Below are 15,921 nucleotides of genomic sequence, written 5' to 3' on the forward strand. Positions count from 1 at the left end.
CACAAACAGTCCTTGAGATGCACGTTAATGCTGTCTTGAGAAGGAACTCCCACCTATCTATTCCCCTCGATTTTAAGGTGAACGTTTTAAAGGCAGATTTGTTGCAGCAGCCCTTTTCTGTTTGTTCTAGGTTCGATGATCCCGATGGCATTGGGGAGTGTGAGGAGTTCTTGCCCCATGGCGATGGAAAGAAGCCCTTGCGCTTTACAGATGTAAGTTTGGTCATACCTCTACTAACTCAAGCTTCACTGACTGCCACGGTCCAAAATGGCAACCCCTTTCCCTTTAAGCTACTAGACTGTCACTGGGAAGCCATTTTGGACGCAGCCACTGTATGACGGCGTGCCAATGATGCATTTCGCCATGTCATGTTGAACACGTGTTAGAAAAATTTAAGAGTAGCAGCCCTCTCCAGCTGTAAGTCCTTATTGAATGAACTGAATCTGAGACTGTTGTGTTTGTTTCGATCAGTTTGAGGGAAAGACGTCATTTGGCATGTCTGTATTCAACCTGGGAAATGCTATCATGGGCAGTGGAATCCTGGGACTGGCTTATGCCATGGCCAACACTGGCATCCTCCTCTTCCTGTAAGTCACACCTTCAGCTTTCTATGTCTCCACATGCCTGTTATGACTGGGACTCCGCAGAGATGAGAGCGTCCATTAAATGAGCAAAAATGTAATGGAAATGTACATGTCCCAGCCTGCCCCATGTTTCCTGTCTGTCCCTTTCCAATAATGCTTAGTGTTGTCAACTTATCCCTTTTCAGGAGACCCTGAAACCGCAAAACGGCACACTGAAATAGCGCTAACTTTCACTGACACCGAGTGCAAGACTCAGTAGGAGACACCCATTAGCCATTGGTCTTGGTTGGTAGTAACGACCACTGTAAGTTTGTCATGATATCCATCGGCCTAACCAGAGGTCCTGTGGAGAACGGGCTTCCCAATCCTGCTAAAAGCCTTTTGGCTGCACATGGAAGTCCACACGGTCAGAGGGGCGAGGAGTTGAAAATAGCCACGACCTTCTCTTCTCGGAGGGATCTGGGACTACCAGGAATGCTATTTGCCTGGAGAGCCAGCCTGCCTGCCTCAGTGTCGGCGCTGGGCACTGGGGTTGTGATATTCACCGTTCCTCACCCGCCTCTCATGACTCCCACTCTTGTCCCCGCCTTCGTGGACACACACAGGCCCCAGAAAGGACACAGCCCAGAATAGCCTCGCCTGCCTGTCTCTCTGCCACCGGTTCGCTTTCTAGGGTCGGACATGTCCACCCTTCTTTCTGCTGTCCCTCTGTCCCAGTCAGTCCCCCTCACCATGTCATGGTAACACACGAAAGATGAGAGAGAAAATTGAACCGCGGCATTCGTCTGACCGGAGTTCGGTAAGGCCGTGAGAGCCTTTCTTCGGTTTGTTTAGCTGCAGAGAGCAGGACTCTGGGCAGGGAGGGGAACAGGGTCATCCATGGGAACAGGGCCCATCAGATGAATTCCTGAAGAGGGAAGCAGCATCCACAAACCTCCTTAGATCCCACTGGGCCACGGCAGTTAGGCTGCACCACCGTAGGGGGTTTCAGCTTGACTGACTTCTGGTCTTTATGGCGAATTTGGTCACAGTGACCCCAAGACAGGGTTTTCTACAAAAACAGAATGTCACCGATTAATGACTCTGAGGACAGACAAGGTCAGCTTCTAGAAACCACGGTGGATGAAAAAAATGTTTAACTGCGTAACTGAGCTGCTTCATGGAGGCTTTCTGTTTAATGTTCCTGCCCTACTAAGAACACATTCATGGAGGATGCAACGGAAAAGCAACGATTGGTTTTGTCGGTAGTCTCCTTAATACCTGTTTTATGAGAACATTCAAATTAACAGTGGAATTTCACTAACTTTGTGACCTCTGGCTGAGCTCAGGTTGGGCTCAGTGGATTCAAATAGATGTATTACTCTGGACTTTGAGAAGCAAAGATCAATTAGCATGGATTATTTTTGTCCGTGTATTCTGCCAAAAGGATTTGTCTTTCCATCTGAGTACAAAATTACTAACGTTGGACAAATATTGTTCTAAAAGTCAATAAGGCTTGTTTGGTGCAACTGCTGTAACAGTGATCACATGTCAAGTCCTTGTTCCATGTCCTTTGTTTTTTCATGGAAAAAACTGATGAGTTTGATATTGGAGATGTGTCACACCATGGGTGTGAAAGACCCACAGCCTTTTTTTCTCTCATGTGTAACATACTGAGAGAAAGAGAGAGAGACAGAGACAGAAAGCAGGAGAGGAGAAAAAACAAGCATTTCGCAAGGGAGCGAGTAGTCCCAAATAGACGTTCACTGACCCTCATCACATCTAACACCTTAGCAGTTCCCAGGGAACGTGGGTGGATCTTTGTGAACGCTGTGCGAGGGCGATACATTGCGAGCTCCCATGATTCACTACCCAGCACCGGTCAGCATTTCCCAAAGCGGAGTGGGAATACAGGTTCTTTGACATCTTAACACATGCCCTGAAAACGGATTCCATGCTCACAATGTCCCATTTTCTCTACCAAAAAAACCGGCCGACCCGTAATGGCCCTCGTGACCCCTGGAGGGATGGCCTGGTGCCAAAGGCCCTGTTTAGGTTGGGGCGGTCAGCGGAATGTCAGGGCTCAACCTCTGTGCCCACATATCAAACTACGGCCAGATGCTCGGACCCCACCACAGCTCTGGTCAAGTGGCCTCCATCTGGCCGTACGCACTGGACTCTGAGGTCTGTGGAAAATGGACGGCACTGGGAGTGCCCTCTGACCGTCTGGGAATGCTGACCAGAGGACGCTAGGTTTCCTTACCCAGGGGTCAGTGCATCTGTAGGCGAACGGCAGCTCCTCCCTGAACTCCATTTTGGCATTGGGGCACAAGGGGGAGAGGGGTTGTGGGAAACGTTGTTTCTCAGAGTATCACAACAGGCTAGAATAGCGAGAAGGAGACCTCTGTCCTTTATTAGGCTCCCCCCACCCAACCACACACAGACCGACACACCTCTCACTTGGAGTACTTCATACCGTGTTCCCATTTTCGTATTAGAATCTGCTGAAAAAGTGTTTGGCTTTTGGCAGATCACATGGCTACAGTTTGCGGTTGGCCAGCCAGATTGACTGACCTGGTCCTATCTGGCTAGTGTAATTTTCCATTGTTGGTAGGTTTCCCCTCAAGATATAATGGCTTTTGAGTGTAACATGAAACCTTCAAATGTTTCCTTTTTGACTGACACCGCTGTAATTTAATCGCAAACGTTGTGCGGTCGAATTGGCTCATAGTCAAGCCACTAAATGGTGCTTGTGTATTTACACTATACTTATGTATTTGCAGAGAGGAGGTGAAGAGTTCAGGACTACAGCATTACAGTTAGGAACTTGCTAATTGTTTGACACATTTTATTGCATTGAAGTCAATGCCTGATATTAACAGCCACCACCTGCCAAATGCAGGTAGATTTGAGAATTTTAATTTAACCAATCACGCTGGTGGGTGGTCACTCAGGTCTCAAATAGTGTACGCTTTTATGGTATTTAACTGCTCATAAAGTATGAGCAACCCGTTGCGCTCTCACGACTCCTTTGAGTGGGTCAGGCATCTGCAAGCTCAATCGTCATTGGTGTCCAGTGAATGCGCTCTCCTTCAAGCATGTAGATGCTGGCAAGTACTTCCCATTTCACCAAACAGTGCTTCCCAGAGCCTGCTTGTAATTGCTTGGATGAGACAAGGCCATTAACATGAATTGGAATTAAAAAGATCTAAAACGAGAAACAGCACTGCTTGGTGGAGCATGTTTCCCAGGTTCCATGTCCTGGTCTTTGCCTTCCTGACCCGGTTGGGAGTTGCTGAAAGGAGATTGGGTCATTCAAGTTAGGCACAATTCATTTGAGAGAAAAAATAGATAAATATTGGATGACAAAATAATGAAACGGGCAACAATAGATGTGTTTGGTCATGTGCTTCATTTTTTTATCCTTCCCCTAGGTTTCTCCTGACTGCCGTAGCCGCTCTCTCCTCCTACTCCATTCACCTGCTGCTCAAATCCTCTGGCATTGTGGGTAAGCTGGGCCTCGTCTAGATTCTGTGTTTAACTATATGTTGTTGAGGTTACTACCTGCTTGTAACTCCGTAAAGTGCTGTTACATAGACTTTGTGCAACCCTCTTCTTTTCCCAGGAATCAGAGCTTACGAACAGCTGGGCTACCGGGCCTTCGGAACCCCAGGCAAGATGGCCGCCGGTATTGCCATCACACTGCAGAACATCGGAGGTGAGGGGGTCTCAGTTCTATGTGGAGTAGAGCCTTTCATATTATTTCCTATTCCAGACGATATTTACCAAGTTCTTATCCAGCCCTTACTTTAACTCAGGAATATGGTGGGCTGGGATTCTCTCTTTCCGCTATCCAAACTGTCCATCTCTTTGACTGGTTTTCTGTCTGTTTGCATACTTCCCTCTATCCGTTTCTATCTGTCTGATGCTGGACTTGGTGGCGTGTTATCTATAGTCTCCCACCCTCACATTAACTACCTCTAGACAGTTGAGGAGTTGGCTGGCTGTGTGGGCTGATACCAACCTGACTGAGACAGAAGCAGCCACATTGACTTTTGTGTTTGTACTGCGAGAGTCGCGATGAAATGAACCGTGTCATAAGACCACACAGAGGAAAACAGGAGAAACAAAAGTATTAGATGGGAGTTCAGGTGAAGGCCACAGACCAGTGTTTCCAGATCCTGGTCCTGGGGACCCCAAGGGATGCACATCTCTGTTTTTGCCCTAGCACTCACACATCTGATTCAAATGAAAGACTTGATGGTTGATTATGTCAATGAAGTGTGAAGTGGTAGGGCAACAACAAAAACGTGCCCCCCTTGAGGTCCCACAGACGAGGATTGGGACACACTACCATAGGCTTATAAAAGAGGCTAAGACAAACAGAGAATATTGTTCTACATAGACTGTCGACGTTCACCCATTCAGTGAGGGCACATAAAAAAATATCAGCTTCGAAAAGGCAGACGTGAAGAACTGAGGAAGCATGATGCAGTATGAGCAGGCCTTACGAAATGTGGCTAAGCTAAAATTGGCTTTGAGTCCTGGTAAAAAGCTGTATGTTTTTGAAAGTCAAATGTGCTCCTAATGCCTTGAATAAAGGTAACCCCACCCTCTTCTGGATGTGTGTAGGACTTCCTTCCACCATGTGTAAGTTCAGCCTGTTGACTGAGGGGGTCAACCCTTTCTATACCTTGCTCATGTTTTTTTTGTTCGCCCACAGCCATGTCAAGCTACCTGTACATTGTCAAGTCTGAGTTCCCATTGGTCATCCAAGCTTTCTGCAGGGCGGACCCCACTGATGAGTAAGTACTCATGTGTCTGTCTGCATTTCTATACATTCCAGGGCCAGAGTGGGCAAATATTGCGCAAAGAAAAGAAAGAAATGGGAGTGAATGGGAGTCTTTATCCTACTTGTCGGAGGGGGGTGTTTGTTTCTAGAAAAGTGTCTTTTTGTCCCAAAGTTCCATAACGTGCTTCCCTAGCGAACGTCCAGATGACGCCGCCGGGTGGCCTTGGCCCGGTATTGAGGGGCAGGGGTGTGTGAGTCCACGATTGGCTGGACAAAACTGAGGGTATGGTCAGGAAAGGTCCGCGGCGCCCTGGAAGAGATATCTACACCACTGCCTCCACTGGCCAAATCAGAAAACAAACCCTGGACAGGAAGGGCTGAGAGCCGGCCAGGCCGCCTCAGGACATGTCACTCCACAGTTCCCGCCTGCATTAGCATGGCTGTGTCAAAGCACACAGGCTCCGGTTGACGTGGGGGAGTGAGATATTCTCCATCCACCCTCTCAGGCGGGTTGTCCCCGGTTTGTCAGCCAGCCATCATAAGTGTTTGTGGGTTTACTTGTGTCCTTAAGCTAAGTGTGCATCTGTTTTTCATTTCCCGGGAAAGTGCGGGTGTTTCTTTTCAGGGGCCGCTGTGTTCTTTGAAGTGCTGTCGTCTCCCTTTGTTGTCAACGAGGCAGGTCGTGACAGGCTCAGTTTGTGACGTGGTTACGGTTGTGTGCGTGTGTTGTCGGGGGCAGGACAACGTGTTGTGTGTCGGTTTGAAAGGCGACAGCTGTCAGGGCTGGGAAGCCAAACTCCAGAGGTCACGCTTCCCGCAGGTCAGCCAAGGTCCAGACACGTAGACATGAATATCATGGCCATACATCCACCTGCTCGCACACTTTCTTTAGACTTGTATTCACTGGCCAGTAGCTTTAACCCGTAGGACATTCTGGTTACAGGTCCTTTTAGATTTTTGGCGTCAGGAGAAGGGGAATACGTTTGGGAGTTGGCAGGAGTCTGTTTATTGGCCTCACACTCTTTAAATAGAGATGGGATTACTGTGAATCACACAGTGGGTGTGATGGCTCACATACACACGAACACACACACATGCACGCACACACACACACAAACAAACACGCATGTGCACACACACTCACGCACACACACATCCAGGCACAGAAGGCATTAGAAGTACCATTTAATCACTAGCTGGTAGTCAGAGGAAATCAATTACTCTGAGCTTGACCATCACTCTGAGCTTGACCATTACCATCGCTCTGAGCTTGACCATTACCATTACTCTGAGCTTGACTATTACTCTGAGCTTGACCATTACCATTACTCTGTGCTTGACTATTACTCTGAGCTTGACCATTACCATTACTCTGAGCTTGACCATTACCATTACTCTGAGCTTGATTCCTCTCTAATTTTCTTCCTAGGGAGTTCCTAGTCTATATGCTTTGGCCTCTGCCTTGTTTGTCCTTTTTGGCTGGGCATCTGTACCGCATTTTGTAACAACGACAAGCTCATGAAATGGGATTTGATTTAGCAGTTGGCTAAATCACACTGGGCATGTGAACAGACCTGTGTTCAGCATGGTACAAGACCTGTGGGTACTTTCTGAATACAGGAAACATACTCCAGAAGAAGTTGGATATTACTGTCCAACAGTAGTGGTGAAAGGGGCTGTTGTGAGACACTCTGGGAGTGACCAAGACACAGACAGGGGGGTCACCATGGGACTGACCCGGGGTGCAGAACCCCGTGGCCTGGCTATGTAATAAACCCTAACCTCCTGGACTCGTCCAGTCACTCCTTGTGAGGCTTCCTGCTTTCAAAGTAAAATCCCCCCCAACCCTCCAACACACACACACACACACACACGGGATGGTGTGTTAGCTTACTGTAGACCAGACAGATTTTGTCTGCCGTGTGGTTCACAGAGTGAGTTTATTAAGAATGACAGGCCTAGCTGCTTAACAAGGGGGACTATGGGTCTAAAAGAGGCTTTCATACCCAGGCTTTAGGAGACAGCGTGCTCCAGTATGTGCTCAAAGCCCCTCCCATTGAAAAGGTGGATGTGACCACAATAGGTGTTGGGGACGGTACTCTCAGAAGCGGCGCTCGACCCGCCCCGCAACCAACGTGATGTGATCCAACCCCGGATTCACCTGTGCGTCCAGCGTTGCCACGTAGAGTGCACAATGAGTCACACGTGTCACAGCAGTGTAAATGTGAGCACATGCCAGACCATTATAGCTGCTGTCATCACTCGTACTGCTAGGTGACCTGTCAGATGTAGAGAGAGCATGTAAAGGGCCTGGCCAGTGTTTGGCATTGGTTGCGGCTTTGGGGGTGGCTAAGAATAGAGCCCTGTAGCCCAAACCACCTCCTCACACGTCCCGGAGCACTGCTCAGACCCGTTGGAGGAAAGTATGTTTGGGTGGAAAATATGTTTGGGTCAGGAATGGTAAGGTTGACGTAAAGTGTGTTTGGGTTCGAGGGGGGGGTGGTCCGTTTTCGAGTGTGTTTTGGTTGGTCAGGCCGGGGGTGGTGTTAGGAGGGGGTGAATAACGAGAAGGCCACAGAAATGAGAAGAGAGAGAAAGAGAGAGTGTTGCCAAAAAGCAGGCGGGAGTGCGTGGGAACAGGGCGATCCGTCACTCCGCCGTCGAGGTCCCTGCATGCCACCCTTATTAGAACCGTACACGGTTCAGAAACCAGAAGGTTTACGTAAGAGACGAGCTCAGTGGGAGCTTGTGCCAGGTAAAAAGTACAGACATATTTCCTGAATAAACCCAACAGTGTGGGGCCAGGCGAGACTGTTATTCTGACTCAGAAAATACACAGTGATATCACTTTTATACAATTTCATCTTTCTACTTTCTTCCCTCCTCTGTCTCTTTTTATTTCTGTATCGTTCTCTCTCTTTCTCTCACAGTTTATGGTACCTGAATGGGAACTACTTGGTAGTGATTGTCTCAGTAAGCGTCATCCTTCCTCTGGCCCTGATGAAACAGCTGGGTAAGTAACAAACACAGGTATCAAGATTAGGGAACTAGTATGAGTACAGTGCCTTGCGAAAGTATTAACCCCCTTGGCATTTTTTATATTTTGTTGCCTTAACACCAGGAATTAAAATAGATTTTTGAGGGATTTATATAATTTGATTTACACAACATGCCTACAACTTACATAATAACAAATGTTATTGTGAAACAAAAAACTGAAAACTTGAGCATACATAACTATTCACCCCCAAAGATTAATACTTTGTAGAGCCAACTTTTGCAGTAATTACAGCTGCAAGTCTCTTGGGGTATGTCTTGGCACATCTAGCCACTGGGATTTTTGGCCATTCTTCAAGGCAAAACTGCTTGTTCAAGTTGGATGGGTTCCACAAGTGTACAGAACTTTTAAAGTTATACCACAGATTCTCAATTGGGTTGAGGTCTGGGCTTTGACTAGGCCATTCCAAGAGATTGAAATGTTTCCCCTTAAACCACTTGAGTGTTACTTTTGCAGTATGCTTAGGGTCATCATCCTGCTGCAAGTTGAACCTGTGTCCTAGACTCAAATCTCTGGAAGACTAAAACAGGTTTCCCTCAAGGATTTTCCTGTAGTTAGCCCCATCCGTCATTCCTTCCATTGTGACCGGTTTCCCAGTCCCAGCCAATGAAAAACTTCCCCACAGCATAATGCAGCAACCACCATGCTTCACTGTGGATGGTGTTCTGGGCATAATGAGAGGTGTTGGATTTGCGCCAGACATATGACGCTTTTCCACTGCATGGTACTGGCTTGACTCTACTTGCCTCACCTCTACTCACCTTGGGAGCTTTTCCACTGCATGGTACCGGCTCAACTCTGCTCGCCTCGCCTTTTCTGCTTTTCCATTGGGCAAAAGTTAGGATGGTACCTAATACCAGATACAAAAAGAAGTATCTGCTCCACTAAGGTTCCAAAAGAGCTGATACCAAAAGGTGACATGAAAACACGGAAGATTTCTGATTGGACAAGAGTGACTCAAAGCTTGCAGCAACGCACAACAAGCTGTTCTGCTGTTAGCCGTCCAGTGAATGGTTTTATGAGACGAGAATGGCACATCTTTGCAAGTCTGTCCCAGGAGTCCTTGCATTAAAATGGGTTAATTTCAGTCCCAGTGCATAGGACCATGATTTAAGCTATCGTATTTTGCCAAACCCTTGGTTTGGACCTATGCACTGGCATTGAAACCAACTCGTTATCCCTGTGAGAGACCCACAAAGATGCACCGTTTTTGTGGCCTACAAAAGGACCTTCCTCCTCTGCGTTTTTCTGTAGGTTAACTAGGATACATTGCACTGGTCAAAGTACTGATGTCAAGCCAAACAGAAGCAGCCTACCAAGCTTTCTAACAATGTTTGCAGTCTGCAATGGATGGAAGTCGCTAGACCTATTTTAGGGGGAAAGGTGAAGTGGTGCAGTGGTCTCTTAATATTGTCAACCTTTCAATCGCATCTAAACTTCTTACATATTGTCTAGAAACTGAATTGAATTGTGTTCATTTGGCAGCATGTGTTGAGTTTGATGCTTTGATTATAACTCGCTTTGAACAAAAGCAGGCAAGTTTATTTATATAGCACAATTCTTACATAGAAGCAATTCAATACTGGGGGACTGCATGAACTTCAACACCCCGGTATCTCAATCAGTAAACAGTTACCATAACTGTTTACTGTACCACCCCGGTATCTCAATCCTCACGCTCCAGCACTTCGATAAACTCGTCAATCCTTTCGTGAGAAAATAACCTACATCGATGTCTAAACAGCAGCACAAGAACTTGCACTACCCGTCATCCACAGATTGTTACATTTACACCGAGGTTATTCCTCTGATAGCAACAAAACTTGCATTATGATTGGTAAAAGATAGCAAAATATACATTTAATAACAAAATACATCTAAAAGAGAAATATAAAATACAGCATAATAAGACATAGAATAAGAAAATAGAAATAGAATAAAACAAAATAAAATGTGATAAAAACATAGGAATCTATAAACGCTGTAAGACTAATCAGTACAGTTAGGTTTAAGCGATAAAAACATAGGAAGCTATAAGGCTAAACAATGTGGTTTAAGAGCTCAGTCATAGGCACGTGAAAAGAGAAGTGTTTTTAACTTGGATTTAAAAATGAATACGTTTGGGGCACATCTAAGGTCTTCTGGTAGTTTATTCCAGTAGTGTAAAGCATAACTGCTAAACGCAGCTTCTCCATGTTTAGTTTTGGACTCTTGGCTCTACTAGCTGACCTGTGTTCATGGTTCTAAGAGCCCTGCTCGGTTTATATTTTTCAAACATATCAGAAATGTATTCGGGTCCTAAACCATTCAGAAATGTATAAACAAAAAGCAAATCTATTCTGTAACTGACTGGAAGCCAATGCAAAGATTTAAGAACCAGAGTGATGTGCTCTGTTCTCTTGGTCCTGGTTAACATTCTAGCAGCTGCATTCTGAATGAGCTGCCGCTGTTTTACAGTCTTTTTAGGGAGTCCAGTTAAGAAGCCATTACAGTCAACCCTACTATAGATAAAAGCATGAATCACCTTCTCTTGGTCTTTTTGGGACACCAGGCCTTTGATTCTGGCTATATTGTTTAGATGATAGGATGCTGTTTTGGTGACCAATTTGATATGACTGTGAAATGTGAGGTCTGGGTCTATCAGAACACCAAGATTACTCACTTGATCCGAGAATCTAGCTCTTTACTAATACATGTTCTTTTATTTTTGTTGCCAAACAAAAATAATTGTAGACAATTTTGGTTCATCCAGGTATTTATGTGCTCTAGAACTGTTATTTTATCTGAATCTGTATTCAGCCTTATATCATTTAAAACTTTAATCAGGGCCATTTCAGTACTGTGGTGAGGTCGGAAACCTGACTGAAATTTGTCTAAGAGGCCGCTTGTGTTCACAAAATTTCTGAGTTGATTGATGACAACCTTCTCGATGATCTTGGCTATAAAAGGGAGATTTGATACAGGTCTATAGTTGTTCAATATAGATGCATCCATTGTTCTTTTTTTTTTATAGCAGCTTAATTGCAGCGGTTTTTAGAGGCATTGGGAAAATACCTGATTACTGAGCTATTAACTATTTGCTGTAAGTCCACTGTTATAGAGTTAAAAATTGTTTGAGAGTGTGTCGAGAGAACATCTAGAAGCTTTAAGATGTCGAACTGTTTTTTCTAGGGATTTTTGATTAATTGTATTAAATTGTGATATAATAACCAATTTATGTCTTGGTGGTCGTAGTGATGGTAGTGTCCTCGTTAGACTGTGTAGTTCTGATGGTCTGTCTAATACTTTCAATTTTTTCAGTAAAGAAACACGCAAATTCATTACATTTCACAGTGGACATGAGTTCTGATGCTATCTGCTTAATTGGGATTGTAAGCTTGTCAACCATGACAAATAGAGTACGGGTATTGTTGATATTCTTGTTGAACATCCCTGATAAATATTGCTGTCTGGCCCTGTGTAATTCATTGTTGAAGCTACCAAGGCTTTCTTTATAGTGAATTTGAAGTTTAGTTTTCCTCCACTTCCGTTCCGGTTTCCTACATTCTCTTTTCAGGGTTCTTACCATCATGGTGGTTCTCCATGGTGTTTTCTGTTTGCTCATAGTTTTCTTTACCTTTAACGGTGCAACACGATCCAACGTAAAAGCATCAAGGAGTAAATCAACTGACTCTGCACTTATTGTTGGAGAGATAGCTATGACTTCCATTAACTGAGCATTGTTACTCTCATTAATGTACCTTTTATTAACAGAAACAGAGTTTACTGGAACATTCTGGGTGATAAGTGATTCTAAAAAGACACAGAAATGATCAGACAGGGCCAAGTCTTTAACCATGACAGAGGATATATCGAGACCTTTAGAGATAACCAGATCTAGAATGTGGCCTTGAGTGTTTGTATGCTCTTTCACATGTTGAGTGAGATCAAAAGTGTCAAGTAGTGCTAAAAGTTATTTGGCATTATTGTCTGTACCTTTATCTATGTGGATGTTAAAATACCCAAACAAGTTATAATCAACTGATATAACCGAGAGTGATTCAGCAAAATCATCAATAAAAAAAAGCTAGCAACAACACTCTAGTAGACACTTCAGAGAAGACTAAGATCTGTCATTTGTAATACAAATAAAAAGCAATTATAATGTAATTTAACAAAATAGTAAGGTGGCCAATAATTGGAGACCGCTAAAAAATAAGACCCCCTATTATCAGCCACTATGTCACTAACCAGCTGCTGAAAATATGAATTTCCCATTAATGACATGCTATCTAACATTTGTATGTAACTATTAATCTCCATAAACATTGATGACTTGATCAAATGATTACTCGGTACAAGATGTTTTTCAAAATTGCGTTTGGACATGCGTGCTTCCTCGCTACTACCAGTATAAATGCTGCCTTGTGTAGTCTACAGTAGGCTACTCGAGTCAGTCAGCGTGGTATTATAGCCGGCAATTATTTATACCTTTTAATAGAGATGGAGGGGTTATGTAGGTTGTTTTAAATGTGTTGTCGTTGAAATGTTAGGTGTATACGCTTAAATCTAACAGAACATTGCAATTAGGCCATCTTTTTTATTGCAGGGCGATAATTCTATTCTACTTTTTCACTGTTTTTCAAACAGGGTCTGTGACCATGTTATCCAGATTTAGTTTACTTTTGATTTGCAACTTTACGTTCAAAGCTTGTCAGTTTAAAATGATGGAGCCCATTCAATAGATTTTCTTTACGGTATACTCCATTGTTGTTCCTGTGTGTGTCGCGTTGGAGGTGGGGTCACAGCAGTTTTCCTGTGAGGTCACTATGGGCGTGGAGAACGAAGCAAGGTGTGTAGAGCAGAGTCGAGCAGGTACTATGCGGTGGAAAAGCTCCCAAAGCGAGTAGAGATGAGGCGAGTAGAGTTGAGCCGGTACCATACAGTAGAAAAGCACCAATAGTATTTTCCTTGATGGCCAAAAAGCTACATTTTAGTCTGATCTCACCTGAGTACCTTCTTCAATATGTTCTGGGAGTCTCCCACATGCATTTTGGTGAACACCATATGTGTTTGATTATTCTTTTCTTTAAGCAATAATTTTTTTCTGGCCACTCTTCTGTAAAGCCTAGCTCTGTGCAGTTTATGGCTTAAAGTGGTCCTATGGACAGATACTCCAATCTCCACTATGGAGCTTTGCAGCTCCTTCAGGGTTATCTTTGGTCTCTTTGTTGCCTCTCTGATTAATGCCCTCCTTGCCTGGTCCGTGAGTTTTGGTGGGTGGCCCTGTCTTGGCAGGTTTTAATGGTGCTCCGTAGGGTTTTCAAAGTTTCTGATATTTTTTTATAACCCAAACCCGATCTGTACTTCTCCAACACGGGACCTGTTTGGAGAGCTCCTTGGTCTTCATGGTGCCCCTTTCAGAACAGGTGTATATACACACTGTGGTCATGTGACAGATCATGTGGCACTTAGATTGCCCACAGGTGGACTTTATTTAACTAATTACGTGACTTTTGAAGGTAATTGGTTGCACCAATTCTTATTTAGGGACTTCATAGCAAAGGGGGTGAATACATATGCACGCACCACTTTTCAGTTTTTAAGTTAATTCCAAGTTCTTTTTTTTTATTTCACTTTGGGTTATTTCAATTTGGACTATTTTGTACATGTCCATTACATTAAATCCAAAATAAAATATGTTTAAATTACAGGTTGTTAATTCAACAAAATAGGATAAATGCCAAGTGGGGTGAATACTTTTGCAAGCACTGTACACATACAGGGTGGATGTGGCGGCTGTCTTATAAAAGCCACTGCAAGCATTACATTCTATGGTTCTAACAGTAACGTGTTTAGCGAGACTAAGGTGGAGAGGAACAGAAGGATGACTTTGTTAATGGTAAATGGTGCGCGCAATGTCAGAGATCATGAGTTCTGTTCCCTCTGGGGCCCAACCATACATAAAATGTGTGGTCACGCGACTATAAGGCACTTTGTTTAAAGATATCTGCTAAGCGTCGTGGACGAGTCACCAGACCGTGGGTCAGTGTCTACTCACAAGTCTCTACGACTGGAGTCAGCATCTACTCATGAGTCTCTACGGCTGGAGTCAGCGTCTACTCATGAGTCTCTACGGCTGGAGTCAGCGTCTACTCATGAGTCTCTACGGCTGAAGTCAGCACCTCTGGGTTCAAGTCCTGGTCCATGTGCTGAAGGTTTAAATTCTGCGTCCACATTAAGTAAAATGTAATTTACCCTGTCAGAAAACACATAACTCTTTTCTAATCACACTGGTATTGGTGCTGCTGTGGAAATGTTAATGGGCTCAATTAGCCTCTTATGTCTCTCCTTGGAGCCCAGAAACAGATTGTCGCGGGCGAGCAAAAGGCATCACTAACGCAGATGAGAAGCTGTATGACAAACACATAGCAATCACCTCCTTTTACAATACATTGCCCCACTAGATGATCACCAAAGTGCTTTATGTGTGATGTCTGTTAAACCTCTCTGGAACCCTCAACTTGAATTTACAAATACAAGCTCTTCAGTTTTCTCCAAGAAAACAAACCAGACAGACAAAACAAAAAATGTAATAGATACTAAAAAATACAGTGTCCGACAATCTTTCCAAAAGAATCACCTAATTGTTTTCAAATGTAGGTGATTTCATGCACAGAATTTATTTCCAAATGTAGGCTATTCACCAACTTTCTGAGCAAAATAACTTTTTCCAAAATGTCTAGGTTAATTTAACTATTTTGAAGGAATGACACTAAGAGATTGTGAGGGATTGTCATTTGTGAGGGTTTAGTGTTTATCTCGAAACCCTTGAAAGAGTGCATGTTACAATCATGTTTTTATGTAACCTTTGTTGTTGTATTCTCTCCAGGTTACCTGGGCTACACCAGTGGTTTCTCCCTTAGCTGCATGGTCTTCTTTCTAATTGCGGTATGTTGGTTCCTCCCTCACCTCTCTCCTTTATCTCATCCTCCCTCACCTCTCTCCTTTATCTCATCCTCCCTCACCTCTCTCCTTTATCTCATCCTCCTCACCTCTCTCCTTTATCTCATCCTCCTCACCTCTCTCCATCATCCTCTCTCATTCAGCTCCCTAGTTCTGTCAGGTATCTCTTTATAAGTGCCAGTTAGGTGAAGGTCTATGAGACCAGTTACTCGTATACTGACAGATCTCCTTATCAGTCAGGGTTAAAATAAAACTCACTCTTAAAACATCTAAAACTAAAAAACTAAATATATAGAAATTATAATTGAAAACTCCCTTATTATGGGCCCATACCGGAACTTTGCCATCTCTAAGTTGCCTTCAAGTGAAAAGACCCCTATTCTAATCAACCTCTGTGATGGTCCCTCTCCCCCCATCCCTCTTTCATTTTCCTTCCCCTTTCATCTCCTGTCCCATCCCCTCCTCCTCTCATCTCTTCACATGACACTGATACATATGGCCTGTTGTTTCGTTGCTTGACGAGTGTGTTTGTTTTGTCTCTCCTCTTCCTCTCCCCCTTCCTC

At 44.2% G+C, this 15,921-nt stretch overlaps 1 protein-coding gene across 3 annotated transcripts in view; it reads left to right on the forward strand.

Moving 5' to 3' along the window:
• The window catches only part of slc38a3b (solute carrier family 38 member 3b), a 37,431-nt gene that overhangs the window by 13,366 nt on the left and 8,144 nt on the right, over window positions 1-15,921 (forward strand). For all 3 annotated transcript variants that reach the window (XM_010893100.3, XM_010893101.3, XM_034287177.1), the window contains 7 exons: window positions 131-212; window positions 472-587; window positions 3,998-4,071; window positions 4,189-4,281; window positions 5,287-5,368; window positions 8,286-8,368; window positions 15,285-15,343. In XM_010893100.3, the coding sequence (XP_010891402.1) occupies window positions 131-212; window positions 472-587; window positions 3,998-4,071; window positions 4,189-4,281; window positions 5,287-5,368; window positions 8,286-8,368; window positions 15,285-15,343 (589 nt within the window). The remainder of the gene's footprint in view (window positions 1-130; window positions 213-471; window positions 588-3,997; window positions 4,072-4,188; window positions 4,282-5,286; window positions 5,369-8,285; window positions 8,369-15,284; window positions 15,344-15,921) is intronic.

The sequence above is a fragment of the Esox lucius genome, chromosome 17 (genome assembly GCF_011004845.1).
Source record: "Esox lucius isolate fEsoLuc1 chromosome 17, fEsoLuc1.pri, whole genome shotgun sequence".
In the NCBI taxonomy this organism is placed as follows: Eukaryota; Metazoa; Chordata; class Actinopteri; order Esociformes; family Esocidae; genus Esox; species Esox lucius.